At 48.9% G+C, this 14,785-nt stretch overlaps 2 protein-coding genes across 7 annotated transcripts in view; one reads left to right on the top strand and one right to left on the bottom strand.

Annotated features, from left to right (window-relative positions):
* MAP4K2 (mitogen-activated protein kinase kinase kinase kinase 2) overlaps positions 1-792 on the bottom strand; it is a 69,759-nt gene extending 68,967 nt beyond the window's left edge. The window contains exon 1 of one of the 3 annotated variants that reach the window (XM_061606622.1): positions 293-792. In XM_061606622.1, the coding sequence (XP_061462606.1) occupies positions 293-388 (96 nt within the window). In that variant the 5' untranslated portion in view covers positions 389-792. The remainder of the gene's footprint in view (positions 1-292) is intronic. The other 2 variants (XM_061606620.1, XM_061606623.1) reach the window with 2 other exon arrangements.
* A 2,545-nt stretch (positions 793-3,337) lies between these two features.
* Positions 3,338-14,785, top strand: part of LOC133375105 (pre-mRNA-processing factor 39-like) — a 40,672-nt gene continuing 29,224 nt past the window's right edge. For 2 of the 4 annotated variants that reach the window (XM_061606626.1, XM_061606624.1), the window contains exons 1-2: positions 4,666-4,912; positions 9,048-9,364. In XM_061606626.1, coding sequence (XP_061462610.1) covers positions 4,681-4,912; positions 9,048-9,364 — 549 coding nt within the window. In that variant the 5' untranslated portion in view covers positions 4,666-4,680. Of the gene's footprint in view, positions 3,442-4,665; positions 4,913-5,427; positions 5,453-9,047; positions 9,365-14,785 lie in introns of those variants that run through there. The other 2 variants (XM_061606627.1, XM_061606625.1) reach the window with 2 other exon arrangements.

Below are 14,785 nucleotides of genomic sequence, written 5' to 3'. Positions count from 1 at the left end.
AGACCGCCCTAAAGGGCTTCCCAGTCTTGGATGGGAGGGCCCCCCGAGGAAAGGACCCAGGTGTCTTGACGCAGCTTCCATTCCCCGTTCTCATTCCCCAAAAATCGTGGGCGCGGACCGAGGGGTAGCCGGGAGACACCCTCCGGCAAGGCACCCCGGGGTCTCCCTTCTTTAAAGCCGGCCCACCAGCCCCCACGAGCTGTCCCAGGGAGGGCGAGAACCCAGGCGTCCTGGCGCTCCGAGCTCCCCGAGAGTCAGCCCAGGTCGACCCCTCCCTCGGCCCGGCGCGCACCTTGTAGACGTCGCCGTAGGTGCCGGAGCCGATGCGCTGGACGAGCTCGTAGCGGAGCCGCGGGTCCTGCAGGGAGACGTCGCGCAGGGCGCTCATCGTCCGCCCCGTCGGTCCCTCGCCAGCCGCCGAGCCGGAGACTGACCAGGGGCGGCAGCGACGCGACGGCCGGGTGAAGCGGCCGCTGGGAAGGGCAGGAAAGGAAGAGGAGGAGGAGCCAGAGCAGGCACCGCCCGCTGCCCGCTCCGCCAGTCGCAGCCAGAGGGCGTCCTCGCACCGACAGCCAAGCCGGAGGTGCCTCTGGGCACGTGCAGAGTGGACCGCCGCCAGGGAAGACGAGGGCCACCAAATTCGGACTCCCAACACGAAGGAAAGGGCGCTTCGTGCTTCTTACTGAAGGAAAATGCCCCAGGAGCCTTCGGGGCGTCGCCGGGGATGGGGTGCCCTTGCGCGCCTCTCATCCTCGATCGTGCCCCTTCCTTGCCCGCTTGCGGGGGGGGAGGGGCGCTCCCGTACAGCAGTGACATCCCCCACCCTCATTGCTCCGCCCATTCCTGGGATGTGCCCTGTGCCTGCAAAAACACAAACCAGCCCACTTCACAACCTGGTGCTGATGGGAGTTGTAGTCCGAAAATCTGAGGGCACCAGGTTGGCAAAGGCTGGCCTCAGTTATACCGCTAGGGCCTGCCAGGGGATGCGTTCACACGCACACCACCTTTAGCACTTCAGCGTTGCCTCTGAGCCTATGTGGAGGGCAAGGGCCGCCTGTTTAAAAGAAATATGGCCCAGTTCATCAGAGGAGTTGTAACTCATTACTAAAGAGGTGGCCAAGTTCGGATGACGTGTGGCCACAGAAACTAAATAGCTGGTGGTGATCCTTCTGGAAGGGGTCATGTCATTCTCCCCCACCCCTGGGCTAGGAGTGATGTCAGAGACAGTGAGAGAGTAAAAACCACAGAAAGACTGGCCCTCTTGCAACGGAGCCTTCCTGTCAGAGGACTGCTCTCTCCAGAAATTTAGTGCTATTGCATTCGCTCCCCCCCCCAATGGGGGAGCAGGATCTGTTGCAATGACAATGCTTTGAACCTTCCATCTTATGCTCAGCCTGGAGAGGTGTGTAAAGAAGTGCTGTGGAACACTTTTCCAGGAGAAATTTCACAGAAATCATCGCTCTTGACTTTTTTATGCCAACAGGCCTGCCCAGCTGTTTAAAGCTTTTAAACAGAAATTAACATCAATTAAAGACCCACAAAAGGACACAGTAATAGGAATAGCGCCAGCACCCAGCAGTGGTAGTGGGCAGGGCTGTGAAGTCGGTACGCCAAACCTTCAACTCCGACTCCTCTATTTTTCTACTGTCCGACGCTGACTCCTTCATAAATGGCAAATGTATATTAACTAGTAATAACAAATTTACTGTAGTAAAATGGTAGCACAAGGCATTTCATCACCACCATGTGAATCATCAGGCTAGACTAATAGAACATAAAATATATTTATTTGATTAAAATTTCTGAACAAGAAAACTTTCCTAAATTCCTATTGAAAGTTTTTATTTTGAAGCCAGAGTCGGTACATTTCTACTGACTCCGACTCCACAGCCCTGATAGTGGGCCCCTTCTCCCTGTGGTGCCAGGCTTACTCGATTGCAGCTGGGCGTGGAAGGCCCATGGACTAGGCTTCGTCACAAGGGCATGCTGGCAGTGCCACTGAAAGCAGCGCTAGGCCGGCCTGGCTGAACTCGCTAGCAGTGCCACCATTTAATGCAGTGTCCATGGCATTACACACTGTGGGCACTGCATCGTGGGGACATTAAGTGGCCACTCTGGCAAGTCCAGCTGTTCAGACTTGGGGTCTGTCAGAACTGGGAGGCTCAGGGGCCTGCTATCAGTTGTGGCTGGGGCCCCTCTTCGGGTCTTGGCACAGTGAAGATATGCAGAGGGGTTTATGGCAGGTGGTTTATGACGACACAGTCCCAGGTTCCAGGATCCTCCAGAAAGACTGGCAAGTGGATGGGGGGGGGGAGGGCTGGCCCATGGTGAAGGCGCCAACCCACAGAATCAATCTCCCGCCACACTTGGGAAGAGAGGATTTGCCTTTTAAGGCAGTACTTTCCAGCTGCAGCTGTTGTGACAAAATCAGATTGCAGCCTGTTCTGGGCAGGATTGCGCTCCCCCCTCAAAGGTAGGATAGCAGCTTGGGAGTGGGTGGCTGATGGCTAGTGCCCTCCGCTGCCTACATTTTACCAGCTTTGGCTGACATGCCAATGATTCCCATCTTTCTTAGGAAAACACACAACAGGCCAGAGTTATTTGTGTCCTGATAACATCCCAACTGGATTACTGCAATATGCTGTCTGTGGGGCTACCCTTGAAACCTATTCAGGAATGCCAGCTGGTTCAAAATACCACAGCAAGGCTGTTAACTAGCCCAAGTTATAGAGACTATGTCCTGCTTAAAGAGCCCCACTAGCTGCCAGTTTGTTCATGGGCAACATGCAGAGTGCTGTGCTTGGCCTTAAAAGCCTCCCAAACACCTAAATCTGGAGAACTGGGGGTCTCTTGACCACCCATTAATACTGTCCTCAAACGCCCTGTTCAGAGTGCCCCACCCCTGCAGCCATCTGAGGAAAGGGGGAGTAGCTCAGTGCTTGAGGACTCCCTTTGCACGCAGAAGAGCCCAGGTTCAAGTCCCACCAGCGTCTCCTGCTGAAAAAGGGCCGGGCAGCAGCAGGGGGAGAGAAAATACCCGGCCACTGCCACAGTCAGGACGATACAACAGCGGCCCGGAAATGTGAAGCGGCCTGCGGTGGCAGACAAACAGCTCCCGATGGTCTCTCCCTCTTCCCAGCAGCCTGCAGCTTACTTCTCCAGCGCTTCTTCCACCGACTTAAGGAAGCTCCTAAGGGAGGAGGGAAACAGCACAGGTGTACCACCAACGAATCCCACCCCTGCCCAGTCCCGCCTCCCCCCACCCCCAGTCCCAGAGGCCCTAAAATCCATCCCCTGCCTTGTAAGGTTGCTGCCTTTCTCTGGCTGTGCCTTCCGAGGCAGCAAAGCAGGCAGTAATTCAACAGGCGGAGGAGAGAAGCCGCAGCTCTCACATTTTTCCCTGCTCTGCAGCACAAGGAGCCCGGCCAGCCCAGCGCGCAGGTAACGGCGGCAGCCCTACTTCCCAGAGGCAGGGGGCAACAAACAGGGGCTCCCCCAACCTCCCACCCCCTCCTTCGGCCCAGGCCCCACCAGTTCCTTGTTATATTGTATTTTATGTGTATTTTATCGTGCTGCATTTACTGCAACTGATTTGTACGTCGCCTAGAGTGGCCATTGGCCAGATAGGCGACACATAAATTAAATTATTATTATTATTATTAGTTCCTTACTCTCCATCTCCTAAAACCATCCAGTTCTCCTCTTCTTGCAAAACACACAGCTAATCCTAAGGCCTGAATACTGCCTCCCCCGCCCCCCCCCCGGGACCGCAGAATGGCTCCAGAAAGTGGGCTCCGCCTTCACTGCCCCGCTGGCTGGCGAGGGCTGCAGCTCAGCGGCACCGGTTGGCGAAGGGGGAAGGCCTCTCACTCCCTGCTGGGGTCTCAGCCAAGAGGTCCGGGGGCGGGGAGGGCCGAGGCTTCTGCAGGCCAGCCCCTGGCCGTGGGGCCGTCCTCGGCCGCCTCTTGCTGGCCGCCTTTGCTTACTTACTTACTAACTTACTTACTTACTTGCTTGCGGGGGGGGGCGCACCGGCTTCTTTGGCGCGTTCTCCCCGCTCGTTCTCCCCTGGGCCTGAGAGTGCCCTGGGCGGACAGGCCCGGCCTAGCATGGCCCCGGGGGGGGGGATCCGGCACGGGGGGCGGTGTGCTCGGCCGGGGCCTTTTCCGTGATGGCCCCTCGCAGCGCGCTTCTTCGCCCCGATTCGCCGCAGGCTGAGACCCGCGCCGCAGCCGCCCTCTGAGGCTGGGGGCGCCCGGGAAGGGTCCCCTAGACCCCCCGGGACCCGTTTTCTTCCCTTCTTCGCACGTTCCTCTCCAGGGATCTGATTGGACGGGATGTTTACCAGCAAAAGCAACGAGCCGTTTCCACGCAAAATGAAGCCTAAGTTGCGAAAGAGCGCGGGCATCCCTTTTTGCTCTTTTATCTCTCTCTTTTTTGGGGGGTAACGTGTTACTGCCCCCCCCGAATCTGTGAATTTCTCCATTGCTTTCTATTTCTCTGGGTGGTGGTGGAGAGAATAAGGGGAGAGAGAGAAAATAGCCCCGAAGTAAACCCGGAGAGAAGACCCCGTGTGTTAGTCTACTGTATCAAATCTATGGGAGACGTTCTTGTGGGCCTTTCTGTCCCTTCCCTCTCTATGGTTCCTGTTCTTTCTCAGTCCTCTGTGCTGACTTCTCTATGGTTGCCCTCACTTTCCCCGCCTCAGGCCTCAGGTTGCCCTTAGCCTGCCGCCATGCTGCCTTTCTCATCCGGGTCTCGCGGGTGCGCAAGCGTAGTGCGGCCGAGCGGCAACGAGCGGGGTGGCCCTCAGGAGAAGTTCTCCGCTCTGCGGCCGCGATAAAGATGGCGGCGGAAGGGCCCGAGGCACCGGCCAGTCCCAGGGACGAGGGGCTCCCGGGGGTGGAGGCTGGTGAGAGCGGGCCCGGTGGGGGCGTCCGTTGGTCACGGCCGGGGAGGGGGAGCCAGAGCATGGGGGGGAGGCTGGCGGGCTCCTCCCTCACACCGACCCACCGCTCGCTGCTCCGGCCCAGCCTTCAGCTTCCAACGGCGGGCGCTGGAGACGCTTTCCGGGAGGCTCCCGCGCCCAGCGAGGGGGGACGTGGCGACCCTCGGAGGAGGGCCCCTTTTGCCCCCCCGCGCCTGGTCCCCTCAGGCGCACTGCCTCTCCACGTGGAGGCTCCATTCTCGGCTCCGTGAGCGAGCGGACGCCGCCGCCGCGTGCTTCTTTTGCGGAGTGTGGTGTTGGAGCCCGAGAGGGCAGTCGCGCAACAGCCCTGTTTAGAAGCAGGGGCCCCACGGGGCGCTAGGAATTGGGAGCCTTAAGGCGGAGGGAGGGAAGTGGGGAAGCCTGCCTCACCCCTTCTACTGTTTGGCCCCAAGCAATTAATGCTCAGGGGGCCGAGCGGAGGTTCCATATCTGTCTTGCCCTCCCCCCCGGATATGTTGTTTGGTGGGTTCTATAAAATGGGTTTTTTCTAGTGTTTTTTGTATTTTATCTTTATATTTGTTATTTTAAATATGTTGTAATCGTTACCCCCCCAAAAAAATATGTGTGGCATATAAATTGTCTAAATGTGGTGCCGGATCTGCCTGTCATGAATTCAGCTAGACCTTTATAGTGGTGTCAGATCTGCCCAAAGTCAGTCAAGGCCAGCAGTTCTGTTTCTGCCAACAGCATTGCATGGGAGCCTTGACCAAAAAGCAGTGTAAAAGTAAACCTGTTATGATTATGATCTCTTGTGGGTTCTGTATGAGGAAGATCCATTCAGTTATGATGAATTTGTCTCTCCCTTCTTAAAGAATATCTAAGTGTAACGGTGATTCCACCCCACCCCAGTTATTTGCCTTCAGTGGCTGCTGCTGCATAGTGTATGTTTTGACAGACCTCTTCAACAGATTTGCCCGCTGCGCATCTGACTAAGCCAGCCTTTCCCAGTCTGATGATTTCCAGACGTTTGGACTAACAACTTCTATGGCTGTTGGTCAGGAATAATGCAGGTTGTAATCCAAAACATCTGGAGGGTGCCAGTTTGGGAAAGACTGGTTTAATCCTTCATAAAAACTTGAAGAAGAACCCTGCTGGATCAGACAAAAAGTCTCCCAAGTCCAGCATCCATCAGTGCCCTGTCAGATGAAGCCAGGTGTGGAGGCAATAGCCATCCCCTGTGGTTTTGCCCCCCAGCCTCTGAACCTAAAGCCATAATTAATGCTGATAGCCACATGAGTTGGGAGGCAGGGGGACCCTGTACTCCCCTGTTTAATAACATGATTTTCCTCTCTTGGGTCAGCTGGGCCCCATTCTGTTTCCAGTGATAGAGAGAGGCCAGTTGTCTCTAGGAAGCTCACAAGCAGGGAGGACAATGAAGATGGTGGGCCACCCCCCTGGTGGCTTGTTCCGTGCAACTGATGTTTCCTGCTGTTAGGACCTCCTCTGAGCTTAGAGGTTTTGTGTTTAGCTCTCATCGATAACAGGTGCTGATGCCTGTACCAGGGCTGTGGAGTCGGTATGCCAGACCTCTGACTCCGACTCCTCTATTTTTCTACTGTCCGACTCCAACTCTGACTCCGATTCCTTCATAAATGGCAAATGTATATTAACTAGTAATAACAAATTTACTGTAGTAAAATGGTAGCACAAGGCATTTCATCACGACCACGTGAATCCAGAGCTTGGAAAAGTTACTTTTTTGAACTACATCTCCCACGAGCCCAATCCCTGGGGCTGATGGAAGTTGTAGTTTAAAAAAGTAACTTTTCCAAGCGCTGGATCCACGTGGTGGTGATGAAATGCCTTGTGCTACCATTTTACTACAGTAAATTTGTTACTAGTTAATATACATTTGCCATTTATGAAGCAGTCGGAGTCGGTACATTTCTGCTGACTCCGACTCCACCCAAAATTGCTCCCAACTCTGACTCTGGCTTCACGACTCCGACTCTGACTCCACAGCCCTGGCCTGTACCCACCCTCCTTATGGCGAGGATGGGGAAACCTGTGGTCCTCCAGATACTGTGGGACTAAAACTCCCAGCAAGCCTCGCAATAGGCCATGCTGTGGCTAATGTTAGTTTGGAGTCTGACATCAGGAGGGCCGTGGGCCCCCCATCCCTGTTTTATCAGAATATATATTCTCTTTCTCAGTGAAACCAATAATCCCTATTAGATGGACATCTGGTGTGCAGCAGTGGCTAGCCAGGTGCTTATAGGAAACCCGGAATATGTCCCTGACTACCAAATGCTGGGAATTCTGATTGCAGGTGGAGGTGGGCATTGGGGTTAAAAGTGTAAGTGCTCCTCTGCGTACAGACATATATTGGTCAGATTAAGGTCCATATAGTTCTGCTTTCTGTTTTCAAAGGCTACCTCTGGAAACTCACAAACAGTGCATGTCTTTAATGCCTGGTGTCCAGAGGCTGTTGCCTTTGAACGTCAACGCTAATAGCTATTCATACACTTCTCCTCTTGGCTGAGTTTGTCTAATTATTTTTTTCAAAGCAGTTTGAGCTAGTGGCCATTAGCCACATTTTATGGGCCTGGTAAAATCCCCTGTGTGAAACACTGGAGAGGTACTGGCAGCCAGTGGAGACAGCACTGAACTAGGTGGACCGATGGGCTGACATGGCATAATTTCATTAATCACAGTTTGTGCTACTGCTGCTACGTAAAATTATTTTGAACAAATATTAAATCACTTGTTATAGCTTGTATCAAGGTATTTTTATAGCTTCCCAAATGTTTGTTGGCTTTTGGCAACAGGTATTTTTGGGCTTTCTAGCACAACCCTATGAATGTTTGCTCAGAAGTCCCATTAAGTTCAGTGAGCCTTGTTTCCAAGTAAGCATGCCAAGGACTGCAGCCTTAGAGAGAGCTTTGAGAGCTGGTCTGGTTGCTTTCTGAGTACAACACACATCTCACATGTGCAAATTTGCCTCCTGTGATGCTGGAGCTTGGGGTCTCGCAATGAAGGTGATTGGCAGTAGAGTCTGGAATTGAGGAAATTTTCATGCAGTGGGAATTAATAGTGTCATTTCTTAAGCACTCATAATTAAAACACTCTGTGGCATCAAGCAGAATAAAAGACAACAGAGCCATTCCCCCAAATCTGAATTCAGGTTTATTGCCACAAGATGTGGTAATTCCCAGTAGTTGAGATGGCTTTTTGTAAAATGTATTTGACAAATATCTAGTATATTGATCATCTGCCATTTGTCAAAATTGTCATTTTTTTCAGTGTGTTGACCACTTGTTTTAGCAGTTTGAGGTGGTTAAGGAAACCTAGTGCAAAAGTTTAGCTGAAGCAGAAGTGTGAATCTCACTCTCTCTGCAAGACCTTAGATAAGTGGGGCCATGCAAATAAATCCAGAAGTCATTTTGGGGGGTGGGGTGGCTAGTCTCACTGTCCACATGTAGCATGCAGAAGTTGGAGAACAAATTGGTCCCTTCCACTCTACAAAAGCTTTCCTAGACAAAAATGTGTCAGACTACAGGATAGCGCTGAGTCAGACCTTTGGCCCCTCAGCCCAGTCTGGTCTGCTGTTGACAGGCAATGGCTCCTGAGGGTCTTGGTAGATGTTTCTCATGACCCAACCACCCAGTGCTTTTTCTATAATCAGGAGATGCCCAGAACTGAGCCTGGCTCTTTATGAATGCAAAGACTGAGCTATGGACTCTCCTCTGTCTTTTGGCTAGAGGTGATTCTTCTTCACCACAGGTGAACAAGCAGATGCTCATTTTCAAGCCTGAGAGGAAGAATACTAAAGGGAAGTGATAGATAATGCCTTTTCTATTTTCTATTAATTTGGGGATATGCTTTTGTTGAGCTGAGAAAATATGTGATAGGAAGAGAGAATCTGTGTACACTAGAGAGAGCCAAGTGATACCTTTGCTTATGGTCTTGAGCCGCTTGGCCAGGAAATTCCTTATCCTTCCCATGCCCCATCTTCAGAGCAGTACAGTTAGCCCCTTGCTTTATTAGGTGAGGGTTGCCAAAGCTATATTTTAGAGAACTGTGGAAGAATTCTCATGTCCATTTTTGTTCCTAAAAGCTCTAGGCCCTGACCAAGATGTGCTTCCTAAGCCAGCAAGCAACGGTGCCCCAAACCCAGATGAGGCCATGCCAGCGCAAGAATGCAACGGGGTTAGCATGGAAGCCAATGCTCCGGCCCTGAGACCTGAGCCTGCCAAGGAGGAAGCCCCTCAGCCCTCTGCTCCCGATGTGGTAATGCATGTGGCAATCAACCCACCCATGGAGGAGCTCTCCATCACATATCCTCTGGAGTTTGAGCGGTACTGGAGGGCGGCTCAAGAGAACCCGCTTGACTTCACGGCATGGACTGAACTGCTGCAGTATGTGGAGCAAGAGGTAGGCCGAGAGATTGTCCACCTGCTTTGAAGGAACCATCCAAAGTTCCCTTGGAGCCTAAGTGTATCATTCAACCTGGGGCCTTATACATTTATGTTCTTTTCTATGCTGTAAGGCCATCTGAGTTGGGGTCGCCATTGTCAGAAGTCCGTCTGGCAACCAGGCCTAGAGTTTCCTTGGTATTCGCAATGCATCTTTGGAATTTCTGACTAGTGAGACCTTCTTGGCTACTTCTTTTTAGGAAATTAATAGAAACTACTCTAGCAGGGCTTTCTTTCTGATGTAGAAGTTCCTAGAATCAGAAAATATGTTCTGCACTTTTGTACCCGAGGACTGGATTGTGGCCAGTGTTGTACCAATTTTTAAAAAGGGATCTGGGGGGGGATCTGGGGAATGACGGGCCGGTTAGCTTAACATCTGCTCTGGAAAAACTGGTGGAAAGCATTGTTAAAGATAGAATTACCAAGCATATAGAAGAATTACCAAGCATATAGAAGAACAAGTCCTGCTGAAGCAGAACCAGCATGGCTTCTGCAGTGGTGCATTCTGTCTCACTAACCTTTTACAGTGTTGTGAAAATGTTAATAACCATTTAGATCCAGTCGGCATTGTGTGTACCTAGATTTTCAAAAAGCTTTTGACAAAGTACCAAAGACTCCTGAGTAAGCTTGGTATTGGTGGAATAGGAGAGGTCCTTGTGCGGATCAGGAACTGGCTTGAAAACAGGAAGCAGAGATTAGGAATAAGTGGACAGTTTTCCCAGTGGAGAGATGGAGAAAACGGAGTCTCCTGAGAATCGGAACCTTTGCTTTTAAAATTTTTAATAAATTATCTAGACGTGGAGATGAGCAGTGAAGTAGCCAAGTGTGCTGATGATACCAAAATGTTCAGGGTAGTCAAAACAAAAAGGGTTTGCGAAGAGCTTGAAAAAGATCTCAACAAACTGGATGAATGGGCAGTAAAATGACAATTACAATTCAAGTGTAAAGTGACAAAAATATCTTAATTTTGCATATGTGCCTATGAGGTATGACCAACCAGGAACAAGACCTTGGGTTTTAGTGCAATGAAGATGTTGACCCAGGGAAAAAGGCAAACTCCATGCTAGGGATCATTAGGAAAGGAACAAAAGGTAAAAGTGCCAGTATCATAATTCCATACAAATCTATGGTATGACCGCATTTGGATTACTGTGTACGGTTCTGGTCACCTCAACTCAAAAAGGATATTGTAGCACTGGAAATGATCCAGAGAAGGGTAGCCAAAACGATCAAGGGGTTGGGGCAACTCCCCTGTGAGGAACATTTGGGGCTTTTTAGTTTAGAAAAAAGGAAAGGACATTATAGAGGTGTTTAAAAGTATACATGGTTGTGGAGAAATTGGATAGGGAGAAGTTTTTCCCCCTCTCTCATAACCCGAGAATGATGGCCACCAACTTGTGTGGCTTTAAAAGAGGATTAGACAAATTCATGGAGGAAAAGGCTGTCAGTGGCTACTAGCCACAACGGCAAGATTCTTCTTCCACTGTTGGGGGCAGTGTGCCACTGAATGCCAGTGGCTGGGAGTTGCAAGTGGGGAGAGTGCTGTTACATTCAGATCCTGCTTGTGGGCTTCCCACAGTCATCTGGCTGGTTGCTGTGAGGATAAAATGCTGGGCTCTGTGGGCCTTTGACCTGATCCAACAGGGTTTTTCTTATGATGGGTGTTTATGATAAAGTTTTGGACTTGTTTTTAAAAGTTTTGAACTGCATTGTGGAATTTTATGTATTGTTTTCCATGCTTTGTAAACCCTTTGAGGACACTGCTGGGAAGCCTAAAGTAAATAAATAACATTTGTTCCACCACCCTTGCATGCTTCAAAGAAAGCCCATCCTGTGGTCCACACTTTTTGAACTGGAATACTGTTGTTTGTCGTCACCAAGATGTATAAAAAAATCATTTTAAGTATATTTTCAAAACCTCATTTTTTAAAAAATAAAATTTCAATTTTAGTAAATTCATTTTTGAAGTAACCTGGTTTAAAGAGGAATAAGATTATAATACAAATATGTTCACCATCACTTGTGCAATCTCTTGCAACTGAATAACAGCTGACAAAGCTATAGGCTGCTTTTTCCACAGGGCATGCTCAGGGGCCAGGCCAGCCTTGTCTTTAAGCTCTCACCTGGTAGCAATAGGCAGCAAGGACTGGCAGGCAGGCAGGTGAGTGGGCTGGCGGAGGAAGGATGGATTGAGCCTTTGTTCTCAGTATATAAACCAAGTAGACAACCATAAAGGTGGAAGCCGCCTCCTCAGTGCCTAGTATTCAGCAGCAGGCTAGAAGTCTCATCTCCCAGCCTCCAGCAGGCTAGGAAAAAAAAGAAAGGAAAACATCAGGATTGTTATTTTTGTGGACTTCTTTTCAAGGCTGGATGAGGTGCTAGGATCTAAGAGAGGCCTTCTTGTATCTGCCATGATCATGCACTTAACCCACTTAGGTGATTTTGTGCTCTTTGTTTAGATGTTCCCAACTATCTGCATTCTGCTGAGTGTTCAGTTCTCCAGTTATGAATATCGGTGTCAAATAACCAAGCAGCATTTGGTACTACTTTACATCTGTTGGTGAAACACTTTTTTGTCCAATGCTTCTAGAAAGTTTTAGACCCTTGTTATAGCGGATCCTCTGTATTTTGACTTAGAAGCAAGTCCCACTTCATTCAAGGAGACTTCTCAATGTATGCATGGGATTGTAGCCTTCGCCTCTGAGGAAGTGATTGCATCATAATATCCTTGCATATGTACAAAGAGTGCAGCACAGCAGGGCTGGGGAGCCTGTGGCCCTCGGGGTGTATGTGTGTGTTGCGCTACCACCCTGCTCCCAAGTCCTGCGGTATGTAGGCAGGGGATAGAATGGGCACTCTTTGGGCTTTAAAGAGAGGCAGAAGCAGTGCAAAGTCCTTGTGGCTTCTGCAAAAAGCTCAGCACAGAGTGAGAGGCCTCCCTGTTGCCTTCTCAAGTTCTCTGTACCTGTTGGTGCACCGTCTTGTCTTGTGTGTGTGATGCTGTAAAAGACACCTCACCAACCGTGAGTGGAGCAGAGGGGATTTTTGTGCTTTTTGTCTGTGGCAGGAGGGTTTGCTAGAGGGGAAGAAGGGATTACTGCGTGCAACCAGCTTTGTGGATTCGTGCAGACCCTCCCAGGGTCCAGTGTAGAGACTGTTTGTTTTTTCATACATTTATATACCACTTAATACCAGGAGGTTAATACCTGAGCGGTGTACAAAAATAACAAATACTATAAATACATGCATACATACAGAAAATTAACAGTGAAACTGGAAAACTACAGTGGAATTCCCCAAAAGGAAAAAACATAGCAGCACATTTTGAAAAAGTCTTAAGTTGGGGATCTTTTCCCTCTTCCCAAGACGCATCCTGATTGACAATATGCGAAGACTTTTGAGGGAGAGGGGAACCACAAAAAAATCAAGTGAAAGGGTTTTTTAAAAAGTTGGATTATGAAATACTTTATTTTAGAATGGCAAAGAAAATGTTTTAAGACATGGTGTTCATATAGTGCTACCCGGCCTTTGCTTTCCCCAAATAATTTCTGAAAGACTAGTAACAGGAATATTTTTATGTATTGGGTCGTTACAATTCCTGTGCACTGAGGGCAAGCAGTAGAGTACAACTCTACATCCCAGGGGCGGCAGTCTGCCCCTTTTTTCCACAAGAGAACTCAGGAGGAATTCAGCTTCTGCTTTTGCTTCTGGGCGTCCTGATAGAGAGAAGGTTGGCAGGTCTGCTTCTCTTCCCCTGAGAAGGCCTCTCCAAGAACCAGGTATAAGCGACTCCAGTGCAGTGGCGGCAGCAGAAGGCAGCATCCTTTTGTTTTTCTAGCTTGCACTTCCATTTGTAATAAAAACCTTTAAAAATGAATTCAGTTAGTAAATTTGTAATGTACATAATATTACCTACAAATTTTTGAATGTAACATACCAAGCAAACCAAGTTATGCATAATGCATTGTGTTCCTAAAGTGACTTCAGATCTGTAAAGAGGGAACTAAAAAAATAAGTATAGCATAGTTTTCAAATTTCCCCTTAATTTCATTTTTTTTCAAGAAAAAAAATGCTACCTTTGGCTCCTTCTGGGAGGAGGGGTGGGATATAAATTTAATAAATAATAATAATCAGTAAATAAGAAAACTCATTTTTACCCATCTCTAGTCCAGTGCAGAGTAATGTAGCTTTGAGAGGTAGGAAGATCAAGAACTCTGTATGGGGGTATTTAATTCTAGTTGTCCTCAGAGCAGACATAATGAAGTTAATTAACTTAAGTTCATTAACTTCAGTAGGTCTACTCTGAGTAGGACCTAGTTGAATACAATCCTATATCTTGGGCAGCGTGGTGCCTACTTTCATATCTTTTCTGAAAGAGGAGATTTAACAGATCCAGGTGCCTTCCTACCCCCCACTCCCACCCCGTGCAAGTCTCAGTAATTCTATACTATGCAGAAAAATTGTGTAGCTCCTGCTTGCATCTGCCTGGGTAAAGCTGATTTTTTGACCTCTGCAAGCTTGGATGAAATTGTGTGAAAGGGAACATTAATTGTTCCTAATTAGAGAGAGGCTTATTTGATGAAAGACTTTGAGGAGCAGTAGCCAGCCAAGAAAGTGCTTGAACCTCCTTTTGTGACACCTGAAACCACAAAGAATCCTGCAGCATCTTAGAAATGAAACCAACGACAGTGAGCTTTGCAGCAGCCAGACCTGCTTCATCAGATGCGGCTGCTTCAGTCTAACTAGACGCTGTCTCTACGGACACCAGTTTAAATGCAAACCCTGCCCCATGTAATAGTATTATTCACATATAAAATGCCTAATTTTTTCTAAGATTAAAGAAAAATGATACAAAAGTAATAAATGATACAAAAGAAAAAGGAATGCCATGGGGAGAGGAAAACAAATTCAGGTACCGATGCTTTCGTATAAAACCAAATGCCAGAAGGGAAACGTTGAACTATCCTGTAACAATTAATTGAACACGGGATTAATATTTATATACTGTTCGCACCTTAGGGTACACTTGTTTTCCCCTACCCCAACCTTTTTTTAAAAAACAATTTTGCATCCAGATGGTGGGGGTGGGGCGATAAGGTTGTCCTGGAGCCCCTTCTGTGCATGTCGAGATCCCAGTTTCCACCCCGGGAGCACCTTTTGATAAAAAGATCTTTAATAGCTGGGCTGGGTAAGGTTATTCAAACCACCCTGGAGAGCTACAGAGAGACAATGCCACCTATAAGCCAGATGCCTATGTTCGTATGAAGGTTGCTTGTATGGCGTATATGTACTTCTGGGACCTGAGATTTTGGTCTACCCTCACCTGCGTTGTTACAGGAGCAAGTTGTCTTCTCGTGTGCCTGGTTTTTCTCTTTCCAAG

This window comes from Rhineura floridana, chromosome 22 (assembly GCF_030035675.1).
Source record: "Rhineura floridana isolate rRhiFlo1 chromosome 22, rRhiFlo1.hap2, whole genome shotgun sequence".
Lineage (NCBI taxonomy): Eukaryota > Metazoa > Chordata > Lepidosauria > Squamata > Rhineuridae > Rhineura > Rhineura floridana.
The sequence above is the reverse complement of the archived record's forward strand: the minus strand, read 5'-3'. Positions and strand labels throughout refer to the sequence as shown.